The sequence below is a fragment of the Geotrypetes seraphini genome, chromosome 18 (assembly GCF_902459505.1).
Source record: "Geotrypetes seraphini chromosome 18, aGeoSer1.1, whole genome shotgun sequence".
NCBI lineage: Eukaryota > Metazoa > Chordata > Amphibia > Gymnophiona > Dermophiidae > Geotrypetes > Geotrypetes seraphini.
Genome location: NC_047101.1, coordinates 15,486,960 through 15,512,819, shown reverse-complemented (window position 1 = coordinate 15,512,819; position 25,860 = coordinate 15,486,960). Strand labels below are relative to the sequence as shown.

The 25,860-nt window shown below is 44.2% G+C and overlaps 1 protein-coding gene across 3 annotated transcripts in view; it reads right to left on the bottom strand.

The window, feature by feature from the left end:
- Positions 1 to 23,347, bottom strand: part of CCNJL (cyclin J like) — a 36,421-nt gene extending 13,074 nt beyond the window's left edge. The window contains exons 1-3 of one of the 3 annotated variants that reach the window (XM_033927235.1): positions 23,180 to 23,347; positions 22,285 to 22,381; positions 6,134 to 6,344 (exon numbers count right to left, since the gene is read on the bottom strand). In XM_033927235.1, coding sequence (XP_033783126.1) covers positions 6,134 to 6,344; positions 22,285 to 22,362 — 289 coding nt within the window. In that variant the 5' untranslated portion in view covers positions 22,363 to 22,381; positions 23,180 to 23,347. Of the gene's footprint in view, positions 1 to 6,133; positions 6,345 to 22,284; positions 22,382 to 22,541; positions 22,563 to 22,980; positions 23,111 to 23,179 lie in introns of those variants that run through there. The other 2 variants (XM_033927236.1, XM_033927237.1) reach the window with 2 other exon arrangements.
- Positions 23,348 to 25,860: the final 2,513 nt, after the last annotated feature.

Genomic DNA, 25,860 nt, shown 5'->3' with positions numbered 1-25,860 from the left:
TGAGGTAAAACTCTTTATAGTTTATATAAATCTTTCCTTTTGGCTAAGTCTTAATAATAATATTGTCATTTATAGCTAAAGAGACATATGATCAAGAAACTGTTTTATTTTACTTTTGTGATTATGATAAACATACCGAGGGCCTCAAAATAGTACCTGGCGGGCCGCGAGTTTGAGACCACTGATTTAGACTGTAAGCCACCCTGAAGGGATGGAAAATTATAAATAAACTTGGAAACTTACTTACACGGGAGATCAGAAGAAGCTGTGCTGGTACAGTGGCAAAGCGTTCTCAGGTGGCTTAGGAGTGAGGCCTCATGGGGGCATGCACCTGCTTGCCTCTTACCCTCATGAAAATGGAGAGGCGCAAGGCACAAAGGAAAGCATCAAAACGGAGCACCAACTAGGGGGCAAAGTCACTGAAAACAGCATAAGTAAAGATTACCGGGCTGGTAGGATGCCATATAACCAGAGCTATCACAGTAAAACAAAGAGATGATGGGGGAAGGGTGAGCGGCACAGAAGATGGGAAAATAATAAAATGCTGAGGTGAGAAGAAAAGAAGTACTCTGGGCTTGGGAGAAAAAAACCCCCAAAACATTGAAATATTCCTATTTCTCTAGTTACTATTACTACTACTAATTATTTCTTTTTTTTAGAAAATCATTTTTATTGAGAAGGGAACAACAAGGTAACAAATACAACAAGTACACCAAAAGGTGCAAATACAAAAAGGCAAGTGCAGATAACAAGGTGAAAACCCAAAACTGCACCCTGGAGACGGTCACAAAGATGGTACAGTGACAGAAGAGTCGCCGAAGAGGATTAGCGTCCTCCTACATACCGAAACAGAGAAAAAGCTAAATTGAAGCAGACTCGTCTCGTCCCTGTATCAAGAGGAAAATATACCATAAACCCCCCAGGGTCCCCCCATAGGAGGGAAGAGACACAAAAAGCGGTGTCCAAAGTTAACTAATTATTTCTATAGCGCTACCGGACGAACGCAGCGTTGCACAGAGTCACAAAGAAGAAGAAAACAGTCCCTGGTCGAAAGAGGTTAAAATCTAAACAACCAAGATAAGACAAACAGAATGTCATGGATGTAGTTAAGGGGAACGGTTAATCTGCTGGCTGGCTTGGAGGGCGGGACAATCATGCCATTGTGACATCACTGATAAGGTTGGCTCTTATTGGAGGAATGAGGCATTATGACATCACAATCTCAGCTCAGCTCCCCAAAGACTGAAACAGGATGTCATGGATGCAGTTAAGGGGAAACGGTGAATCAGCTGGCTGGATTAGAAGGCAGTGGAGTAGGGTTAAGGATTGATTGAAGGTCTATATCAAAAAGGTGTGTTTTCAGTCTGCTTTTAAACAAGGGAAGGGGCCTGACGGACAAACTCGAGTAATTTGATCCAGGCATAGGGGGCAGCTAGATGAAAGGAACCAAGTCTGGAATTGGCAGTGGAGGAGAAGGGTACAGCTAATAGCGGCTTATCTTAGGAACGGAGTTCTCTGGGAGGTGTATAAGGAGGGAGAGGCAAGGAGAGATAGAACCATAAACATACTTTTCTCCAGTATTTCAAGGGACAGACGGCAGAAGGGTCTTCCCCCCCCCTTTATCACCACTCTGCATACTCAAAAGAAACCCTCTCCATCCCTCTCAATGGCTTAACATATTTTGTGACTCTTCTCACCTATCCCTTGGGTGGGGAGGGGGTTCTTGACAGATCAGTCAGATAATTTCAGACCCATCAAGTTTAAATATTTAAAAATAAACACCATGAACACCTTCTTTCACATCAAGCAGCATTGTGGGGTAAAGACGTAGATCAACTGCTTTCGCCCACTACTTATGAGGAATTCAGAAAACGTCTAAAAACTCAACTGTTCCTAAAGTATCTAGACAACTGACCCACTCTTCTTCTTTCTCCTCCATAGTGATTCCTCTGTCCTATTAATCTCTTTCTCCTCAACAACGCATTTCTGGTCCTATTAACAATAGTGATTTACAATAGTGATACAATAGTAATTTACAATAGTGATACAATAGTGATTTACAATAGTGATACAATAGTGATTTACAATAGTGACACCATGAACACCTTCTTTCACATCAAGCAGCATTGTGGGGTAAAGACCTAGATCAACTGCTTTCGCCCACTACTTATGAGGAATTCAGAAAACGTCTAAAAACTCAACGGTTCCTAAAGTATCTAGACAACTGACCCACTCTTCTTCTTTCTCCTCCATAGTGATTCCTCTGTCCTATTAATCTCTTTCTCCTCAACAACGCATTTCCGGTCCTATTAACTCTCCTCTTCCCCCCTCTTAAATTCAATCAATTTGTACCTCACTTAATCTATTGTAAACCGCATAGAACTTAACAGTATTGCGGTATATAAACTGTTATTATTATTATTATTCTGCATGCTATTGCCAGCTAGTGCCAACTCCCTCAGAACAGGCACTAATCTGGTTGCAGGAGCCTCAGCTGTCTTAAAGCAACCTCATGGAAGACCCTAATGGAAAAAGCAAGACGGTGATCAACAGGTGCCAGCCTACCTCTTAGACACTGGCACCAGCTGATCACTGAGAAGGCACCGCCAGAATTATTCCAAAGAGAAGCTGGTATGTTTCATTGTCAAGTCTTTAATTAATGAAATGAATACTTTATCCCAAAGCACTGCTCCCCCTGGAGGATTCTCCTTCTGTCTTTGTCCTCCTCAGGTTATCTTAGCAATGCATGTGTGGGTTAAGACTCGAAGCATGGCACTGCCAAGTATTAAAGAGAGAGGCTGGGTGACCAGGAAAAAAAATTAACGGAGTATGCTAGAACAGTTAAGAACACAGCTGTGTTGTCCCACAGAGGGGAAGGAATGTTTTAAACTATAAAACCAAAAGCACAGTTTTGCCACATTAATGCAAGTGGAAAAGGAAAATACACATGGCAGACAAAAAAGAAGGGGGAAAAAAAAAAAAATCACCCCCACCCTCGATAGCAAAGATAGGCAAACTGTATTTTTGTTATATTATTATAATTTCATGAGATTGTTAATAAAGTGTATTTTGACTTTCTTACTGTTCTCCGCCTAGAAATCTCTAAGGTTAAGTGAAATATAAACTTCGACGTTACAGGAAAATACTTTTAAAACCAGTAGGAAGAAATGTGTTTTTTTTTTCACTCTGAGAATAGTTAAGCTCTGGAACATGTTGCCAGAGGTTGTGGTAAGAGCGGATAGCGTAGCTGCTTTTAAGAAAGGTTTGGCCAATTTCCTGGAGGAAAAAGCCATACTCTTATTGAGAGGGACATGGGGTAGGCCGCTAATATCCCTGGATTGGTAGCACGGAATGTTGCTACTCCTTGGAGTTCTGGAATCTTTAATTACTCTTTGGGATTCCAGAATCTTGCTAGTCTTTGAGATTCTGTATGGAATGTTGCTACTCCTTGGGTTTTGGCCACCGTGAAGGCATTAATGGACCATTGGTCTGACCCAGTAAGGCTATTCTTATGTTCTAAATGTAAAAATTTTTATCAAAAAAGGGTAGAATAGTAAGGCCGAGAGCCTGTCTTGATGGGCGCTTCTAATGCAGAGCTGGAGGCCCGCGAGAGCATCCGTTAGGATGGGGGTGGGGGGAGAGAAGGTTTTAGGGGGAAGGAGTGAGTTTTTCCCACTGTGGGGAAGACTCGGGATTGGTAGGGGCCACAGTGAGGGGGGACGACGGGAAGGAGATAAAGAGGGGGGAGCTGGAGGACTCAAACGGTCGTCGGGTCCTCCAAGAAATTCAAGATGTTTTAAAATGTTAAAATGTAATTGTATCTTAAATTTAGAGTTCCATCCTCTGAAGTAGAATAGTTAAGAGACTAAGCAAGTTCCTGTCCTGCTAACACCGATCAGAGCTTCCTACCCCTTGGTCTCTGTTTATGGCGACAACATGAATGCTTTGACTTGCCAAGCAAAAAGAAAATGGTAGGCTCTCTCTTTCCAGGAACCGAAGCTCGCTCTCTGGGGAAACCCTGCTCCGAGTTTAATGAGCACTCTATTTTTGGAGACAGACTTGGTCTCTAGGCGCTGTTTGTTTGGTTCAGCAGGCAGAGCTCAGCTTTTTAATTAGCCATGGGAAACAGAGTGAAGCAGAGAATAAGGGGGGCCCATAAGCAGAGCTGGTGCCAACATCACCAGCCCCCACTACTTGATCTTATCTGTGTGAAGAGGAGACAGAAAAGCCAACCCAACCTACATGTCCAGACTACAAACTAATGGGCCCTGTATCTGGCTGGAATCTTTCTTTTATCATCTCAGAGGCTGTACACAACAGCTTCTGCCAAAAAATTAAAGCCATCAACAAAAGAAGTGACCACTTAATTTAGTCGCTGGGGTCTTTTGTTCCTGCTAAGACTATCTGGGGTAAAGCCTTATATCTGGCCTCTTGCTATAAGTGCTTCAACTTTCAGCTAAAAATGGAAGATGCATCTGAACTGTTCCTGTTAAGCTCTGCCTTAACCGTACAAGCCTCGAACCCTTTACGATTTTAAAGTGTTTTGAGGCTTGTGCAGATGAGGATGAGGCAGGGACAGGAAAATGAGTTCTCACGGGGACGGGGAAAAATTTGTCCCCGTGTCATTCACTAACCTGTAGCAGAGTAAAGCCAGAGACTAGTTCTAGATGGGGGTTAAAAACCAATGTGCACCTTGTGTTTTGTATGTGGTTTTAATTTTTCTTCACTGGAAACACGTTTAAGCCCTAGCGGGAGACGCAGTGGTTAAAGCTACAGCCTCGGCCTCCTGAGGTTGTGGGTTCAAACCCACGCTGCTCCTTGTGACCCTGGGCAAGTCACTTAATCCCCCCCCATTGCCCCAGGTACATTAGACAGATTGTGAGCCTGCCGGGACAGACAGGGAAAAATGCTCAAATACCTGAATAAATTTATGTAAACCGCTCTGTTCTGAACTTTTCTATGGTTCATAGACAAAATCGCACGAGACAACGGCGCGCCTACAACTGAGCGCAAGGTTGACGGCGCGCCGAAGAAAAGCACGATTTTAAAGGTTTCCGACAGGGGGTGTTGGTGGGGAACCCCCCTATTTTACTTAACAGACATCACGCTGGCGTTGTGGGGGGTTTGGGGGGTTGTAACCCCCCTCATTATACTTGAAACCGAACTTTTTGCCTGTTTTTTTAGGGAAAAAGTTCAGTTTTAAGTATAATGTGGGGGGTTTCAACCCCCCAAACCCCTCACAACGCCAGCGCAATGTCTGTTAAGTAAAGTGGGGGGGGGGTTTCCCCCCACACCCCCCATCGGAACCCTTTAAAATAGTGCTTTTCTTCGGCGCGCCGTCAACCTTGCGCTCAGTTGTCGGTGCACCGTTGTCTCGCGCAATTTAGTCCCGTCACCACTCGCAAATCTACTTTTTCAGTCACTACTCCCTCTCTGTGGAATGAACAGCAACATTACTGAAAGTACCTCAGCCAACAGGAATGGGTGGTAGACAGGACCCAGAAACATGATGGCAGATAAAGGCCCACCCAGTCTGCCCATCCGCAGCATCCACTATCTCCTCTCCCTATAAGCTAAGGCTCTTAACACTTGCATTGCATTGTGAGGTCACAGAGCTTTACGGTTATAGAAACACAGAAACTTGATGGCAGATAAAGGCCAAATGGCCCATCCAGTCTGCCTATCTGCAACACCCACCATCTCCTCCTCTCCCTAATGGCTAAAGCTCTTAACATTTGCATCTCCTCTTCCTATAGGCTAAGGCTCTTTACACCTACATTGTGAGGTCATAGAGCTTTATGGTTAGAGAAACATGATGGCAGATAAAGGCCAAATGGCCCATCCGCAGCATCCACTATCTCCTCCTCTCCCTATTGGCTAAGGCTCTTAACATTTGCATCTCCTCTTCCTATAGGCTAAGGCTGTTTACACCTGCATTGTGAGGTCATAGAGTTTTATGATTATAGAAACATGATGGCAGATAAAGGCCAAATGGCCCATCCAGTCTGCCCAATCGCAGTAACCATTATCACTTCCCCTCTCTCTAAGAGATCCCACGTGCCTATCCCAAGCTTTCTTGAATTCAGACAGTGTCTCTGTCTGAAGCACTCACAGAAGGGTGTAACTCACTTACTTGCCAGGAGGAGACAGGAGAGCGCAATGACGTACAGCTGTTTGACCGCCACATCATAATGATCCATGAAAAGGTCCAACAGGTAGACCGCAAGGTGCCGAGCTGTGGGGCAGAGCTGGTAGCGATTGCAGAGAACAGCCAACAGATCAGCAAAATAGCGGCGCATGGCAAGCTGTGGTGAATGAGCTCTGTAAGCAGGCAGCTTCAGTTCCTACAGGTATACAATACATCAAAAGCATATGGGAGGGAGGGAAGAAATCACAAAATGAGTGTGGGGAAGAACTGAAGTGCACAGTGTTTATTCACAGACTTCATACATCGCATTTCAAATGCATGCCAATGCAGTTTACAACAGAAAACAAGACCATCAACTATTCTGGTCAGTGTTTAGAAACCAACACTGTGATTCCTACCAGGCAGGAACAGCATCCCATGAACAGACTTTTTTTTTGAAATTACATATGCTGAACTAATTGACTCCACCCTGTACAAAATATTGCCTGCATTACTCTTTTTGAGTTAAAAATATTACTAAATAGCTATTATGTGGGCTTCATGTTTGTGGTACAGTGAGCACTTTGAATACTGTAAGTCTGCCTTTACCATATTTACTCCAAAATAAACCAAGGTAATTTTTTCACTCCTCCCCCCCAAAAAAAAAGGGGAAAAAGGTCGACTCAAATATAAACTGAGGGTTTATATTCAAGTATAGGTAATCCCCCTCTCTCTTTCCTCCCCTCCTTCCCTGATATCTACATTCCTGCCTTCCCCAAAGTGTGGCGTCCTTTCCTGTCCTTTCTGTCGCGGCATCAAGCCCCTCTCCCTCCCGATAACATAACATAACACGCTCGTATGTGCGGTTTACAGAGTAAAGATACTGGACATTCACAGTGAATTACAATCCATTAGTTAAAAATTTTAACAATTTTCTAAATGCCAGGTAGGTGTTGGAACTTAATATAAAATTAACAAGATGTTTATCCCATATTAATGATCTAGAAACGGGGACAAAGTGCGAAGTTATCAAGTTCGCGGATGACACAAAACTCTCCAGCAGGGCCAGAACTGTTGAAGAATGCAAAAAATTGCAAAACGACCTGAACAAACTGAGTGAGTGGGCAAAAAAATGGCAGATGAGCTTCAATGTGGAGAAATGTAAGGTCTTGCACATAGGGAAGGGGAACTCCAGGTACAGCTATACGATGGGAGGGAGGGTACTCGGGGAAGGCAGCCAAGAAAAAGATCTGGGGGTATTGGTAGATAACACAATGAAGCCGGCGGCACAATGTGCAGCGGCCTCAAAAAAAGCGAACAGAATGTTGGGCATTATCAAAAAAGGTATCACTACCAGAACAAAAGAAGTTATCCTGCCACTGTATCGAGCAATGGTGCGCCCACATCTGGAATACTGCGTCCAATACTGGTCGCCATACCTCAAGAAGGACATGGCAATACTCGAAAGGGTCCAGAGGAGGGCAACGAGGATGATAAAGGGTATGGAGAACCTTTCATATGCCGAACGGTTAGACAGGCTGGGGCTCTTTACCCTGGAAAAGCGGAGACTGAGAGGGGACATGATAGAAACTTATAAAATCATGAAAGGCATAGAGAAGGTGGAGAGGGACAGATTCTTTAGACTAGCAGGGACAACTAAAACAAGAGGTCATTCAGAAAAACTGAGAGGAGACAGATTCATAACGAATGCAAGGCGGTTCTTCTTCACTCAGAGGGTGGTGGACACCTGGAACGCGCTTCCCGGAGAGGTAATAAGACAGAGTACAATTCTGGGGTTCAAAAAGGGACTGGATGACTTCCTGGAAGCAAAGGGGATAACAGGGTACAGATAGAGGTTTACCGTACATTGAGCGAATAGGGTATGGATATTTTAGGTTAGGTAGGGAACACTTTCAGGTCATGGACCTGGGGGGCCGCCGCGGGAGCGGACTGCCGGGCACGATGGACCCCTGGTCTGACCCGGCAGAGGCAACACTTATGTTCTTATGTTCTTATATACCGGCCTGATAAGAGAATTCTGCCAAAGAATCATTTGTAAACACATCCCTTAATAGATGGAAGTCAAATATCCGTGAACCCCGTGTAGGGCATTTTCTAGTAACACATTCATAGTGGTCAAGAAAATAACTGGGCAAAAGACCATGTAAAAGACTTACAACCAAACTTAAATAATATTCTCGCCTTAATTGGCAGCCGATGCAATTTCTGCAATCACTTTACTGTTCTCGTCCAATCTATCATCCTGTCCAGATTGGACTACTGCAACTCAATCTACCTAAGCCTTACCAAGAAAAGCCTTCATAGACTTCAGCGGATCCAGAATGCCGCGGCCAAGCTCATCTTCGCAAAAAGTAAATTCGACCATGTCTCACCGCTCCTGTCCAAGCTCCACTGGCTTCCGATTATCGCCAGGGTCCACTTTAAATGCGCCTGTCTAACTCTCAAAATCCTCCACGGCATCCTCCCTCCCTTCATCCCACTCTCCTGGAACTCCTTAAATCTTAATACCATCAGACCCACTCACAAACTTAAATTATCCTTTCCTTCATTACAAGGCATTTCCCGCGCAGGAAAACTAGGGACCTCCCTCCCCTTCAGACTCACTGAGCTCTGGAACAACCTTACCTCCCCCCTCCAGACCCTGAGCTCTCTCCAACTCTTCCGCAAACATCTGAAAACCTGACTGTTCTCAAAAATGTAATTCTTATCCCATCTTTGGCATCGTAAGCCCCCCAATCATCCTTTCTCTATACCCTTTAACCTTCATTGGAGTTCCTTTCTCTCTCAACTCCTGTAAACCGTGCCGAGCTCTACGATCGTGGAGAGGATGCGGTATATAAACCTAAGGTTTAGTTTAGGTAATATTTTGTCACATGGTCAAATTTTTTCAGACTGAATATCACATGAACAGTGGTATTTTTAAATAACTTGCAACCTCTTGATGTTTTTCTTACAGACTGACAAATAAAGGATGTTACAGTAATCTAAAGTGCTTAGAATAAGTGACTGTACCAATAGCCCAAATGAGGAAAGGTCAAAATATGGCCTAATTGTTCAAAGCTTCTACAACAGAAAACATAATTTTCTAACAAAAGTGTAAATATGAATAGATAAATTTCGATCAAAGAGGATGCCCAAAATTTTAATAACTGGTCAAATGGAATAATAATAATAATAATAATTTTATTTCTTATATACCGCTGTACCGTGAGGTTCTAAGCGGTTTACAGTAGAAACAGAAGAAATGCAATAAGTAAGATTAATTAAGATGAAGGGAAAGTACTTAGAGTTCCCTGACTGTCCCAAAGGCTCACATTCTTTCTAAAGTACTTGAGAAAAATAAATTAGTTAGGTTATAAACATAGAGTAGAAGAAGGTAGGAAAACAGTTCATAGGAAAATTAATTTCGAATACATTATACATTATATATTGTTCAAGGCGGAATACAAATTATAGGAATTACCAAAAGAATTGCGTAATAAAGATTATCTAGATAAATTACATAACAGTGATTCGTGTACATTACATGGTGTGGTAGAGGATTCAATTTTGAGAATTACATATCAAGGGAATCAAGTGATAACAGAATATAGTGGAGATTATCAGTATATACGGTTTACAGATTGGAAGTTATCCCATTCAAATTTGTGGAATCCTCCTTGATCTTATTTGAAGGAGACGCCCATTGCAGGCCTCTCCTTGGGCCTACCTTAAGCCTTGGTGGTCCAGTAGTGAGCAGGGACAGAAGCGACCCCCCTCCCTTGTCCTGTCCCGGCCAACTCTGCACTAGCCTGCCGCCCAGACCTCGCAAATGCCTACCTTTGACGTCCTGGTGGTCTAGTGGTGAACAGAGGCAGGCGTGATCCTGCCACGTGCAGAACCGCTATGGTGAAAATTTTAACACAAGCTGCGTGGTTCCTTTTATACGCACCAACAATTAATTCAGCATGTCTTTTAAAGCATGCATTAGATCAGAATTCTGTGAGTTGTGATAAAGTAATGCATGTGAAAACAAAACACTGTATTAATTGTATAGTTTTTTTCAGGGTTTTTTTTCAAGTTTTTATTAGAATTTTATATGCCGCCTATCAAGGTTATCTAAGCGGTTTTTACAATCAGGTACTCAAGCATATCAGTGCCACAATGTAGCTAAAGAATGCTATGCTTTTTTTTTTATCTGAGACCAACAGAGGGTTGAGTGGCTCACGTAATGTCACAAGGATCAGTAGATGGAGAAAGGACTCCTATATCCCCGAGCCAACTACTTAAAACCACAAGCCTACTACCCTACTGCAAAATAAATATATTTTTAATTCAGTGTCTTTAGCCAAAAATATAGCAAGAAAATTTTGTTACTGAACCCAAAAGGAAAGAAAATCCTTTAAGCATCAATATTATTTATTAAAATTTTCTAAATTGTTAAGGCCTTAAATATCCTTGACTAAAAATGGCTATTGCAATAGGCTTTAACTACTCTCCCCCCCCTAGGAATAAGTAATGGATCAACTATTCAGTCAGCTGGTCTAGAGCCCAGCAGGATGAATGACTTACTAGCCCCCCTCCTTCCCAAGGCTGCTCAGCTGTTTTCCTAAATTGGTCTATGGAAATTCTTTAAGCTCCTGTTGAACCGATCCCTTTCACATATTTAAAAGAGCAAATTACAGCTGGATTCTCAGCAGTAGGGATTACACAAGTGTTATCTTTCAACAAACCATCAACCAGATGTTGAAATGTCAATAACAGGACAGCGATTGGCTGGAAAAGGGCACTGGATCAAGATAGCCTAATCTCAGACAGCTGGGTTGCACCCCACCCCACCAAAGTACAAATCTCAGGTTCACTGCTACACCCTATAGAAACATGCAAGCCTACTGCATGCCTTAAACAGATGCAAAGCCATACATTTTTGTAGGGCTGCTAAATATTTCTCCAAAGTCCCCTGCCCTACTGCACTTGCTATCAACTACAGAATTGTTTCAATCCCTCTCAATATCCACATCTATAATAATAAAACGCTAAGCACGCATGCACACCCTTGCCGCTTGTTCCCTGATCCGTCGGGATGTGGCGGCAAAAGTGCGCATGCGCTAGATGGCGCGCAGTGAGGGGCCGGCACTTAGGGGAAGGAGAGCAGGCTCAGGATTCGGCTGGCCCCGGCCAGGCAAGAACCTCTTTCCCCGCCGCACCCATGCCCCGGCGGTCCCCAGCGGCAGAGGTGGAAAGACAGCTTGGCGGCGGGTTGGTGCGACAGCGGCATGGGCTGCGCCCGCCTAGCACCACGGAGCGGCCCAGACCAAGGCAGCCGACGATTGGCTGGGGCGACGGCGCTCAGAAGCCCCAGCTGGGAGCGCGAGACTGGTAGGTGGGCGCTGTGCCTGTCCGGAGGAAAATAGACAGACAGGGAGCCAGGGAGAGAGACAGAAAGACAGACAGGGGGCCAGGGAGAGAGACAGAAAGAAAGACAGACAGAAAGAAAGAAAGGGGGCAGGGAGAGAGACAGAAAGAAAGAAATGCCTAAGTCTACACATCTATTCTAGCACCCGTTAATGTAACGGGCTAAAAAACTAGTATAATAATAAAAACCTACTTCCAGCATGGTCATGTGGTCAATCAGCTGTGGAACGCACTACCCCTAGATTTAAGGGATGAAAAACATACTTGACCGTTTCAAAGGTAAACTGAAGAGTCACCTATTCAAAGATGTGTTCTTATTATAACCTCCGCTTTCCTAAACACCCATAACCAATTTCAAAGATCTTTTCTTTCTCCTTATCCTTACCTCGATTGTCTCTCTATCCTATAACGAATATAGTTCCTCCCCATCTTCCCTCCAAGTTCCAGTATGTTTGATCAGTTCAAATTGGAATTATGTATGTGTTTTTAAAAACTGTATAGTTTGTTTTTTAATTTCTGTATTTTGCCTAGACATTTCCGATAAGCAATTATATCAAACTTTAATGAAACTTGAAACGATAATTGCTGCATTGGTTTTTAACATCCTTATGAATATATTTGATACTATATTATTGGTTCCATTACTGGATTTCAATTTGCCATTTCCAGGTTTATTTCACCGATTGCATTTATACTTATATTTGGTCATTTTGTTACGTTATGCTGTACGAGTGGTAATTGTATCTGAACCAACAAAAATTAGGACTTGTAAACGCAATTGTCTCCAATATGTGTACAATTCACCACGCAAAAAAAGCTCTCAGATGCCTGTGCCGATTGCTCACAGAGGTTTAAATCAGCTTTTAGCAGATGAATGGTATCTTTCATTGAGCTTGATGCGTTCTATTTTTAAAAATATTTTTATGTATGATTTTCAAAAATATAGTAACATAGTAGATGACGGCAGATAAAGACCCGAATGGTCCATCCAGTCTGCCCAACCTGATTCAATTTAAATTTTTTTTTTTTTCTTCTTAGCTATTTCTGGGCGAGAATCCAAAGCTTTTCCCGGTACTGTGCTTGGGTTCCAACTGCCAAAATCTCTGTTAAGACTTACTCCAGCCCATCTACACCCTCCCAGCCATTGAAGCCCTCCCCTGCCCATCCTCCTCCAAACGGCCATGCACAGACACAGACCGTACAAGTCTGCCCAGTAACTGGCCTAGTTCAATCTTTAATATTATTTTCTGATTCTAAATCTTCTGTGTTCATCCCACGCTTAATAGCATCGGCATTAACAGATAATCAACAGAGACCGATGCTATTAAGCATTTTTGAAAATCATACATAAAAATATTTTTAAAAATAGAACGCATCAAGCTCAATGAAAGATACCATTCATCTGCTAAAAGCTGATTTAAACCTCTGTGAGCAATCGGCACAGGCATCTGAGAGCTTTTTTTGCGTGGTGAATTGTACACATATTGGAGACAAGTCCTAATTTTTGTTGGTTGAGAGACGGGGAGGACTTTTACCATTGTTTGGTCATTCATAATTGTGTCTGTACATCATCTTGGATGAATTTGTTCAGAGGTGGTTAAGAAATCTCAATAAAATATAAAATAACTGCACCCAAGAAATACATGCCTGAAAACTTATGTCCAGTTTCCAGAAGGGGGGGAAAAAGGGGTTTGCTTCTTATAGTTCAGGCCTTCTGATTTTACAAGGCTTTCCTTTGAGAAAGCAATCCCACAACATGCGTTTAAGTTAGCAAATCTTCCCCCCCAGCTCCAACACTCATAGAATTCCTATAAGCGTCGGAGCCGTTACTGCCATGGCCGGCGCTAAAAACCATGCTACGGTTTTGTTAAAAAAAAAAAAAAAAAAAAAGGGGGGGGGAGTGAACACTCTTCCCGAGTCTGTTATAGGGGAAAACACCCTCCAGGGATTTAAGACAAAGTTGGACAAGTTCCTGCTAAACTGGAACGTATGCAGGTGAGGTCTTTGACCTGGGGGGCCGCCGTGTGAGCGGACTTCTGGGCACGATGGACCACTGGTCTGACCCAGCAGCGGCAATTCTTATGTATTTTATTTCTTACGCTTCCCCGAAGCCTCTTCCTCTCAATTTGAAAAAAAACTTTCAAAGCATTTTAAACACATTAACAGGAATGCAAAAAGGACTATTTTATTACTCATGAAAACATGTTTTAGAAAGCGTTTCTCATCTAAAGAGGAAGCAAGATCTTAAAAGAAGTTCTGAAGAATTTGGCTTGTATTAAGCATTTTGACTCCCTGCTGTGCTGAACAACTTCAGTATAGGCTGCCTTTTTCTTTTTTCTAAAGGCAGGTCTAGAAATTGGCTTCCACTTACCACTGAAGCAGAACAGACTGTGAAAACTCATTATTCCTTCCAGACAGACATGATTAGACAGGATTGTTTAGTGTGTGAGTGTGTGTTGGGGGGGGTTGGGCAGGAGATAAGGTTTTCCTGATCCCATTATGACCAGACCCACTTAACAAGCTTCTCCATCCCGTTCTCTGCCTGACCATTAAAACTTTTGAACTTTGTCATCCTATAGACATATAGGGTCAGATTCACTAAACACACCGATCCGTGTCCCGACCAGTTTGCGATCGTTCTCTCGACCCCCCCCTACCCGATTCACTAACCTCGTGCCCGATCCGCCCATGCAAATGAGGGGAAATGGCATGCATAAGTAGGAAGCCATCGATTCACTAAGCAGAAGAAGAAACACCGATTGGGTTTGCCGATCCACAATGAAGCGACTGTCGAACCAGTCACTTACTGTCCTTGCCGACTCTCCTGCTCTGTGTAATGTAATTTGTAATGTAATTTATTTCTTATATACCGCTACATCCGTTAGGTTCTAAGCGGTTTACAGAAAATATACATTAAGATTAGAAATAAGAAAGGTACTTGAAAAATTCCCTTACTGTCCCAAAGGCTCACAATCTAACTTAAGTACCTGGAGGGTAATAGAGAAGTGAAAAGTAGAGTTAGAGGAAAAATAAAAATAAATAAACATTTTAACAAGACAGCATTGATCTAAATACTTTGGAAGGTAGAAGAGAGGAGAGAAAGGAATAGAAGCAGAAGGGGGAGCCGTTGAACAGTAGAATTCTGGAGAAATTTAAATGATAGAAATAGAACAAAACAAAGACAAAAGGCAAAACAATAGATAAGATTAAAGATAAATCATAAGCTGGAAAGAAAAATAAAATAAAACTTTGTCTTCAATCCACGGTTTCAGCGTCAGTGATGAAGTGGAGCAAGTAAGTTTAGGAGGAGCGATTGACGTTTCCAGAAAGGGCTTCTTCAGGGAAGAGACTTGGCAGACAGTCCCAGGATGCCTATGTCTCCTCCCCTGCGATGTTCTCCCATCCATGCATTCCCTCCCAGACACACTGCCCGTGCCCCAGCCGCTCCAAGGAGGCTGCCCCAGATGAGGCCCACGGTGAATGCAGGATTCTCTCCTCTGCGGGAAAGCCGCCCGGAGCCGACAGTCGATCTTCTTAGCGGATTGCATGGGGGGAAGAGTTCACACTCTTGGTAGGATCGCCCTGAAATCCCAGTATCGAGGTTACAGGAGAGCTAAAGAAAGCACGATGAAGTAAAGGAAGAGGTGCTCACCGGGCTTTAGGAGCAGCCGAAAAACTTCTCTGTAGGAATGCAGAAACTAGTTGAACGATACAACAAACTTGTCGTCTTGCATGGGGACTATGTGGAAAAGTGATAACTTCTATTACATCCATTAAATGTATTGTGTCTTTACTTTTTGATTTACCCTTATACATAATCCACACCACAATGAACCAGGCTCAGATCCTCCCACCAAATATTCAGCTGAAACATTCTACATAGGTAGGACAATTAATCATTTACAGACCTTTGACATACTTGTGATCAGGGCTTGATGGACCTTCAATCTGACCTAGTAAGGCAATATTTCTGTCTCTCAGGTGTATCTTGATCATTTTACTATCTGCGACAACTCCAAAAAAATAAGGAACTTCTTTTCCCACATGGATTACTGCAATGCGCTATTCAACTAACTGTCTCACAGCGAAGAAAGCACAGTTACTTACCGTAACAGGTGTTATCCAGGGACAAGCAGGCATGATATTCTCACATGTGGGTGACGTCATCTACGGAGCCCCGATGCGGACAGCATTTCAAGCAAACTTGATTGAAGATTCAAGCTTGCTGTGCTGCACCACGCATGCGTGCCTCCTGCTCCACTAGAGGGCGCATCCCCTCCTCGTGGTCTCCAGTTCGTTTTTTTCCGGAGCTAAGAAGACTTGTTTTTCCTAGCTCTGCCCCAAGTGCCTTCTTTGCACCGCGATTTCTTGTGCGAATAGTTTATTGTTTTGTTACTTTTTTTCCTGCTCATCGCGTCAAAACACGGCGACCAGCCTTCTAATAACAAAAATTTTTTTTTAAAAAAAACAACCTCAGTGCCCGCGGCCCTGTCTCCCAGGCTCTAGCGTTGGCTCACTGGCTGCCCATAACCTAAAATGTCTTCAAGGGCTCGATGCCAGCGTTCAAATCCTTGCAAGACTGGCGCCGGGCTTCATGATGGCTAAGCTTCCTCCATACATGCCAAAACGGTCCCTCCGCTCCCGGGACGAAATACACCTCAAAACGCCCCCTTCGACTTGAAACTGCACTACTGGAATTGACTGCCCCTTGAAGGACTCCTCAGCTTTAGAAAAGCAATAAAAACAGACCTCTTCACCTAAAACTCTGCCCTTGACCGATGGCCTACAAAGACATGTACATTGATACCAGAACCCAGTATGTGCCACATAAGGAAAACTTGTATAGTAAAATCTTGTACTGTAACTATGGCAAATCGTAACCTGTTAACTGAATGTTATGTATGTTTAACCTGTAACCCGTTCCGAGTTCTTTGAGGACAACGGGATAGAAAATGAATTCATTAAATAAATTATGTGTGTACGTGGGAGTGGGGGGCGCGGAGATTCCTATTTCTCCCCCCCCCCCCCCGGAGGGTCTTCCTTAATAATGCGCAAGTCTTTACTATGGGATTTTCTTCCTGGTATCTCCTCGTTATCCTTAGCCAAATGTTGTTCTTAATATAATCACTTTTAAATAAATGATTAAAAAATACACAATGGAAGCTGATAACATTGCAGAGTTAGTCATTCCATTTTGATGCAGCTGCCCCCGAGGTAATGTTAACTTTGATGCTAATTACTACGACTGCAAATGGCTTCAGACTTGCATCTCCCACTTAATGTCATTAGAATTAAAAAGGCCTCCGGTTCCTTTGTCTGTCTATCTAAGGAGTACTTCACAGTACAATGCAAATGTCTGGGGCTCCCTTAACGTCTGACTGTTCGCATTCCACCCTGGTTTGATGCTGTTCTCCTGACCTTTTTAAAGAGCCAAACAAAGCAGCAGGTCAGATGGGCTGAAGCTGGCTAGTTCGATATACTTCCCCCAAGATGCGCAGAAATGCAAGTTTAACACTATGTGTCCTACAAAGAAAAAAACACAAAACAAAAACGTAGAATTGTAAAAATTATTTAAAAAGAAGAAAATTAAATTTGGGAGCTTGCTTGAAAAGTACCTGGAATTCTTGTGATCTACATCCCCTCCTCCTTAAAACAGTGTCTCGCAAACTTTCCGGCCGGCGGCACATTGAATCCAGACATCGGCACATGTACAGAGGCCCATCTGGCCGCGACCCACTTTGGGAGAGGGCGGCCAGGAGGAGAGCCATCTGTGCCGGCTGACTTTCTACAGAACGTGACTCTCGCCGCAAAAGGCACGTTCTGCAGGCAGTCAGCTAGCGTGGACGACTCTCCTCCTCGCCAGTGTGTCGCGGCACACCTGAAATCTCAGGCGGCACACAGTTTGCAATACGCTGGCTTAAAAGCTTGCGTCTCCAAAAGGTGTGGAAGTCATAGTTGACCGGTGCTCTGTTCAAGCAAAGCACGGAAATAGTATGTCAACATGTTTTTCTCCATGCAACAACAACAAAAGCCTAATTCCATAAAAGCAATGCTCTCTCTTACTTAGATGAAACTAACTCATTTTAAAATTAAAAAAAAAAAAACCACAACCAAACAAACCCAAAAACATACTTCTCTACCTCAGGTTCAGTATCCCTGTTTCAATGACTACATATTTAAGGAATGGAGCTAAAGTAATTATTTAACAATACTGTAATAAGTGATTAGAGCATGGGCATACCTCTAAACATACTTCATGCATTTTCCTGTTTTTAATAAAAATCCTTTTGCTTGTTGCTTTTCTTCAGCATAATACATTGTATTCTTTTTTTTTTACTGTGTAGGAGCTTACAGGAAGAGTTTTATCTTTAGGGGGCTATATTCTTAAGAAATGTGTATCCTGACATGCAATATTAGCCCCCTAAAGATAAAACTCTTCCTGTAAGCTCCTACACAATAATAATAAAAAAAAAAAGAATACAATGTATTATGCTGAAGAAAAGCAACAAGCAAAAGGATTTTTATTAAAAACAGGAAAATGCATTAAGTATGTTTAGAGGTATGCCCATGCTCTAATCACTTATTACAGCATATGTATTATGTATACACAAATTCTATAAGCAAATACTGTATTGTTAAAATTTTTAAAAAAATAATTACTTTACCTCCATTCCTTAAATACGTAGTCATTAAAACAGGGATACTATGTTTTGGTGATAAAGCAGGCTACCACCACCAAGAAAATTCCAATCAAGGGGTCAAACAGATAATCCTACATATACTGAAAAATACAGATCAACCATTGAAAACGTGTTTTCTAGGGCTTGGCTGCAGTATATTTTAGTGACAAAACAAGCATCTCATTTTTTGTTTAGAATCCGCGATTATTTATACGAACAATAAATTGCAAAAGTACAACATTTTTTTTTTTGCAGTGGCATCTATTGGGTCTATCACTAGGGACTAGATTGCGGTAAAAACCAATGGGCCGCTATCGCAGCCGTTATTGTCGCGATTTCAAAAAGGCAAGTCATTCTCATGAAAACCGCGCCTGCAAATGAGGTTAGCAGAGAGTAGCGAAGGTTCGCTAAATTTACACGAGACGAGTCGCTGCTGATAGCGATCGGCACATATGCAGAATACACCACGAAAGAGGCGAACATGTGCGCTCGCACTGGGAAAAGAACGCCATAAGCACACATATTGCGTGCGTGCCTTATTTAAGCATAATATATGCTGTCATAGGCGCATGACCCAAGCGGCTGTAGCCTTTGGGCGCTCATGTCGCAAAAACAGATAAAAACTATTATAATTCGTGTAAATCTTGTAATTTGTTTTCAATGCCAAATTTTGTGCAAAACAGACAGAAACACATAAGACACTACTATAATGCATACGCTCAAGTGTGCTTTTGTTCACCATCACCCCCCCCCAAAAAAAAAAGAGACTATAATTTACGTGACTCATGTCATTTTTAGTTCGTTTCATTAGCCACAGTCAAAACACATGCCAGAGATGCACTTTTCACAGTGCTGGCACAATACCGGCACCCCCAGACCAGTCGCTGATTGTTGCTCACCAAAAGCCAACGCTACACTTGGAGAATCACTCGGCGATGTTGAAGAATGCACCGGAGTGCTCGTTTTAAAAAAATCGATGAGCCCATTTGCATGGCAGCATCAAAGACGGCTGGAAGCTCCGAAAAGACCACGGTAAACTGTTTTGATAATCCGCCGTTAAAATACACACACACACACACTAAACCCGTTGGAACCGGTTCCGTAACCGCATTAAAGGCAAACTTAAGTTTTAAGAATCTGGTCCTAGAACAGGGGTGGGCAACTCCAGTCCTCGAGGGCCGGAATCCAGTTGCGTTTTCAGGATTTCCCCAATGAATATGCATGGAAAGCAGTGCATGCAAATAGATCTCGTGCATATTCATGGGGGGGAAATCCTGAAAACACAACTGGATTCCGGCCCTCGAGGACCGGAGTTGCCCGCCCCTGTCCTAGAAGGTTTGAGTAGTTATCATTGCAGCCCCCCCCCCCCCAATTTCCTTCTCTCCTTCCCTTTTTGAACTATTGCTAATTCCATTTTCACTTGGTCCTTTTATTATTAAGGTGTGCTAAGCAAAATTAGCATGCACTAAATGCTAAGGCACCCATATAATATAAATGAGTGCCTTGGCATTTAGCACGCCTTAATAGAAGGACCCCTTAATATTCCACTGCCTGGAAAGAAAGTTGCTACTGTTTGGATTTTTGTCAGAGATACTTGTGACCTGCATTAGCCGCTGTGAAGATGGGATTCTGGGCTACAAGGACCATTGGTCCAACACAGTAAGGCAATATGTGTTTTCTTATGCCTCAGGTACAAACCTAGGCCCCCCTTTTATCAAGCTGTGTTAGGGTTGAGTGTTTGTTTGGGTTATTTTTAGCATGGGTCGCTCCGATGCTCATAGGAAAAAACCCTAATGCAGTTTGATTAAAGGGGTCCTTCTACTGCAGGGGTCTCAAAGTCCCTCCTTGAGGGCCGGAATCCAGTTGGGTTTTCAGGATTTCCCCAATGAATATGCATGAGATCTATGTGCATGCACTGCTTTCAATGCATATTCATTGGGGAAATCCTGAAAACCCGACTGGATTGCGGCCTTCAAGGAGGGACTTTGAGATCCCTGTCCTAAAGCAGTACTCAAGGGTTTAAGTCAGACATGGGCAACTCTGGTCCTTGAGGGCCGGAATCCAGTTGGGTTTTCAGGATTTCCCCAATGAATATGCATGAGATCTATTTGCATCCACTGCTTTCAATGCATATTCATTGGGGAAATCCTGAAAACCCGACTGGATTGCGGCCTTCAAGGAGGGACTTTGAGATCCCTGTCCTAAAGCAGTACTCAAGGGTTTAAGTCAGACATGGGCAACTCTGGTCCTTGAGGGCCGGAATCCAGTTGGGTTTTCAGGATTTCCCCAATGAATATGCATGAGATCTATTTGCATCCACTGCTTTCAATGCATATTCATTGGGGAAATCCTGAAAACCCGACTGGATTGCGGCCTTCAAGGAGGGACTTTGAAATCCCTGTCCTAAAGCAGTACTCAAGGGTTTAAGTCAGACATGGGCAACTCTGGTCCTTGAGGGCCGGAATCCAGTCGGGTTTTCAGGATTTCCCCAATGAATATGCATGAGATCTATGTGCATGCACTGCTTTCAATGCATATTCATTGGGGAAATCCTGAAAACCCGACTGGATTGCGGCCCTCAAGGAGGGACTTTGAGATCCCTGCTCTACTGTAAGCCTTTAAGGGTCCTTTTATTAAGGTGCATTAACCAATTTAGCATACGCTAAAGATTAGTGCACGCTAAGGCACCCATAGAATATAATCTTTAGTGCACCTTAATAAAAGGACCCCTTAGTGACAGAATATCTGTTTTTGATTGCAACGCCCCTCGAGCTGTTACTGAAACAGTGTGAGCTGAACCCAAATTCAATTTTATAGTGTTTCCAACGATAGTCAAGTTTCTACCTCTCTGAAACCACTATACAATAAACTCCGTTATCAAATCTTGCCACAATATATACCCTTGAATATAAATGTATCTTATCAAATACAGTACCAACGCATTCATAAGAACATAAGAAGTTGCCTCCGCTGAGGCAGACCATAGGTTCATCCTGTCCAGCGGTCCGCTCCCGCGGCGGCCCATCAGGCCCATTGCCTGAGTAATGGTCTACACCTATCTATACCCCTCAATCCCTTTTTCTTCTAGGAATCTATCCAAACCTTCTTTGAAACCATTTAATGTTTTCTTGTCTGCAACAGCCTCTGGAAGCGCGTTCCATGTATCCACCACCCTCTGAGTGAAAAAGAACTTCCTAGCGTTTATTCTAAACCTGTCCCCTTTCAATTTCATGCAACACGTATTGTAGCAAAAATTCATTTAAAAATTAGACGCCAGTGTATGTTTTCAGAATATATGCAAGAGAACAAAACGTTTGCCTAGGTTATTTATCACCCTATTTTCACATGGGAGCCATCTCCTCACTAAACAAAAGCTAAAGCATTAGATTCAACCAGCACCTGCAAACATCAATCACATTTTGACAATAACAGGTTGTTCGTAAATTGAGCTGTTAACCCTCAATTCTACAGAAACCCAAGCAGAGCTAAACATCCCCCAACTTTCAACACATTACCTGAGCTCAGTATGCATGCACTTAAAGCAAACTATAGAGGTATCACGTATCTCAGCCAATTACTTTACAGGCCATGTGGTCGGAGTAAATTCCCCTTGAAACAAATTTATCATAAAAGCAGGTAAAAGCCAATCGTTTCTTTTAGGGTGCAAGTTAAAACTCTGGCTACATTGCTGAACATCTTCAGTCTGTCGTTTGATACAGCCTCTGATTTAAAAAAAAGAGGTGCTAAGACCTCAGCAGCTACTATACAATATATTTATTACACAACTAGAACAGAAATGCTTGGGGACACACTGAAATTATCTTTTTCATTCAGTTGTATTCTGCTGCCCACACAGCAGAGGGCGCCCAAGAAACATCACGCTATTGCATAAATTACTCCTGTGCAAGATGAGTTGGAAAGAAACGTCCACATAAGTCGTGGGTTGTTTGTTTGGTTTTTTTTTTTTTATCTAATTGATTTAAAATAAAATAAGGCGCTTGCAGTCCTATATTTTTCTTGTGTCCTATAAATCGGCGCCTAAAAGAAAGTTTAGCGACTGACCTTGATTCTCAGAGTCTGATGGATATCTGCCGCCAGCTGGCCTTTCCACCACTGCTCTCCCAACTCCATTCTTCCCATGCAGACAAAAGAAACGATCCTAGGAAACAACAACAACAACAAAAAAAGTAAACTTTTAGTGCCAAAGCAGAGAGGAAAAGAAGCCTGCTCTCCCCTTCCCGGTCGGCCAACGTTTGCGTCTAATGCTGCTCCCCGGAGGAGGCAAGTAGTCGTTCATTTTGAAAATGCCTCGTCCTTACTCCTTAGCCAAGTTGCACGCATGGCACACATCCGTGCCCGAACTCAAAATTTCAGTGCATTTCGCTGATCAGATGATTTACATTTCGCTACCTCGAAACTGCCCTCCCCCTCCCCGGGGAATCTTGCAAAATGCAACGCTTCAGGGCAAGATTTCCGCTTTTCGCCTAAGCGATCGGATTCTATTTTCAAGGGGAGATCAGAGGAGTCCTTCCTTCCCCCCCCCCCCCCCGAACTGGGGGTCCTCCTCCTCCTCCTCCTTCCCTCCCTCTGGACTGGGGGTCCTCCTCCTCCTTCCCCCCTCTCCAGACTGGGGGGTCCTCCTCCTCCTTTCCCCCTCCAGACTGGGGGGTCCTCCTCCTCCTTCCCCCCCCCCCGGACTGGGGGGGTCCTCCTCCTCCTTCCCCCCCCCCCCCGGACTGGGGGTTCAGTCACCCTCACCTCCTGCAGCCTTTTTAATGGATGAACTCATTTCTCCCCTCTGCCTGCTGCTCTTCCTCGCCCATCACCCTCATCCTCCTCTCCCCCCCCCATAGGCGCCAACATTTTGAAATAATGGGGAGGGGGCACGAGACGCAATCTAGAGATCGTCCCCTTCCTGGCAACATGAAAGCGCAGGTGGGGAGCGGCTTCGGGTTACCTCGATCCTGCAGCGACCAGGGCGTTAATCCCGGGGCACTTCAGGCTCCCTCTCCCGCCACCAGCAGGGCGAGCGTGCACCTCTTTCCCCCCCGTGGCGCTCCGGCGCCCACCATGGCCCAAGAGCGATTCAGCCGCTGGCCAGCGTGCCCGCAATTTGCGAGCGCGCGGGACCCCCGCCCGCGAAGCGCAGGAGTCTGGGAAATGTAGTCCTCGGCGTGGGCACGTTTCGCTGGCAGGCGCCACCTGCAGGCCGCTGGCGACTTTTCGATCGCGGTTCCCGCCTAAAGTTACAATTGGATGCCAAATTCGCCCGACTGGGGTGGATTCCGCCCTTTGCATGCAGGGGCTTACGATCTTGCTTTTCTGAGGAGAATGCAATGGGGGGGGGGGGGGAGGGAGAGAGAAACAGAACTACAAATCCCTTCATGCACTGGGGTAAACCCAGGCGGACTAATTCAACTCTGGTGAATCTGGAATGATCCAGTTAGCAACCCTGTTGCAGTGAGTATTAGGGGGGTGTCTCCTTAAAAGGTTGTCCAGCAAAAGCTCTGTGGAGATGGTGATGTTCAGGATGCAGGCTTTATTAAGAAATATACAAATTCATAATCCACATAAAATATATCGTGGACCCAAACTGTTGGGAACTGTGGACCCAACACGGTCCGTGTTTCGACAATACTGCCTTCCTCAGGGGTCCCGAAAAGTTCTGATATAAAAACATGTGGATTGAAAACTGAAAACAATACTGAGTCGTAACTCTGCGCGAATGAGTATTTCTGCTCATGCTTATGGAGCTACAAGCTGCTTTTTTTCTGGAGGGGTAGGGTTATTTTTTTTACTACTTCGTGCGCCTGTGGTTTTAACTTGCAACCAGTGGGTTAAAACCACGGGCTCGCACTGCAGGTGAAAGGCAGGAGAGTCAGGGCGGCAAGACGAGATTCGTGGCGCAGGGCGGCGAGAGGAGAGTCGGCGCTGAAAAAGGGCAGGAGAAGCGAAGTCAGGCTGAAAAAGGGCAGGAGAAGTCGGCAGAGGGCAGGAAAGCTCTACTTCCGTGGAGATGATGCGGTATATAAACTTAAGGTTTAGTTTAGTTTAGAAAGGTCGTGAACGACTGGTCCCCAGCAGTCGCTTCTTTTTGGATTGGCCAGCCCAGTCGGTATTCCTGGAAAAGTTTAGTGAATCGCGTCTCTCCCTGCTTTGCATGCCGTTTACCCTTATTTGCATATGAGGTTAGTGAATCAGGTCGGGGTCGCAAACTGATCGGTACACGATCGGTTTGCTTAGCCCTTGGTGGTGATCATATCGGGTGCCTTTAAAGGAGGCCAGACAGGTAGGAAAAGTGACCACAAAAGCCAGAAGGATGTTTGCATGCATAGGGAGAGGAATGACCAGCAGACAAAAAATCTCTAGTGAGACCTCATTTAGGGCTCTTTTTAGTGTGATGTGCTAACAGATTTAGTGCGTGCTAATGAACTAATTAATTATCTGCAAAGAATCTACAAAGGTTATAAGGTGTACAAAATGCAGCAATTTGCTTACTGAAGAACCCAACTATTCGCAACCCATCATTCCAGCTCTGGCAGCTGTACACTGGCATACCCTTCTGACAGGGGGCTAGATTTACTAAGGACACTGATCGTGTCCCGACCACTTTGTGATCACTTAGCGACCCCGACCCAATTCGCTAACCTTACTCCAGATCCGATCCGCACATGCAAATGAGGGGGAACGGCATGCAAATATAGGCAGGCAGCAATTCACCAAAAAAAAAAAAAAAAATGAGGGACACCGACTGCGTTGGCCGATCGAAAAATAAGCGACTGCTCAGGCCCTTTCCGACTGCCCTTGCTCTCTGCCTCGACTCGCCTCTCACTGCATCCAAAATTGCAGCCTATTACAACATAACAGGTTCATTGTAGTTTTGAACCATACTGCAGTCATTCACAGGTTCAAGGAGCCCCGAACAGCATTAAAGAGAGGCAAACTAGCTAGCAAATTACCTTTTCCGCCCCTGCTCCTTCCTGACTCCCATGCTTTTAGCACACGATTGTCTCTTAAGAACCTAATATTATAGACTAGTCTTTAAGCCCATTACATTAACGGGTGCTAGAATAGATGTTTGTGTCTGTCTTTCTTTCTCTGTCTCTCCTTGGCCGTTTTCTGTCCTCCTTTCTTTCTTTCTTTTTCTCTCTCTCTTTCCTTGGCTGTCCACCACCACCCCTTGCCTGCTCCCCCTGTCCAGCAGCAGCCCTTCTCCCTTCTTTTTACCTCCCCCCTGTCCAGCAGCACCTCTTCTCTGCTCCCCCTGTCCAGCAGTAGGCCTTCTCCCTTCCTTTTACCCCCCTCCCCTGTCCAGCAGCACCTCTTACCTGATCCCCCTGTCCTGAAGTAGGCCTTCTCCTTTCCCTGCTCCCCCTGTCCAGTATCCGCTAGCCCAGGCAGCCTCGGGGCTTTTGCTAGGCCGGCCCACCTCGCATTATCGAAGTGGGCTGGCTTAGCAAATGCCCCAAGGCTGCTGTGTTTTCTGGTCAGGGGTGAGAAGAGGCGTCCTGGCAGCGCAGCAGTCAAACCCGGCGCAGCAGCGCAGAAGTCAAACCACCACCGTCGTCGCAAGCCGCCCCATGCGCCTGAAAAAGAATTCAACATGGAGGCACACAGCACGGTGGCAGGGAACACGAA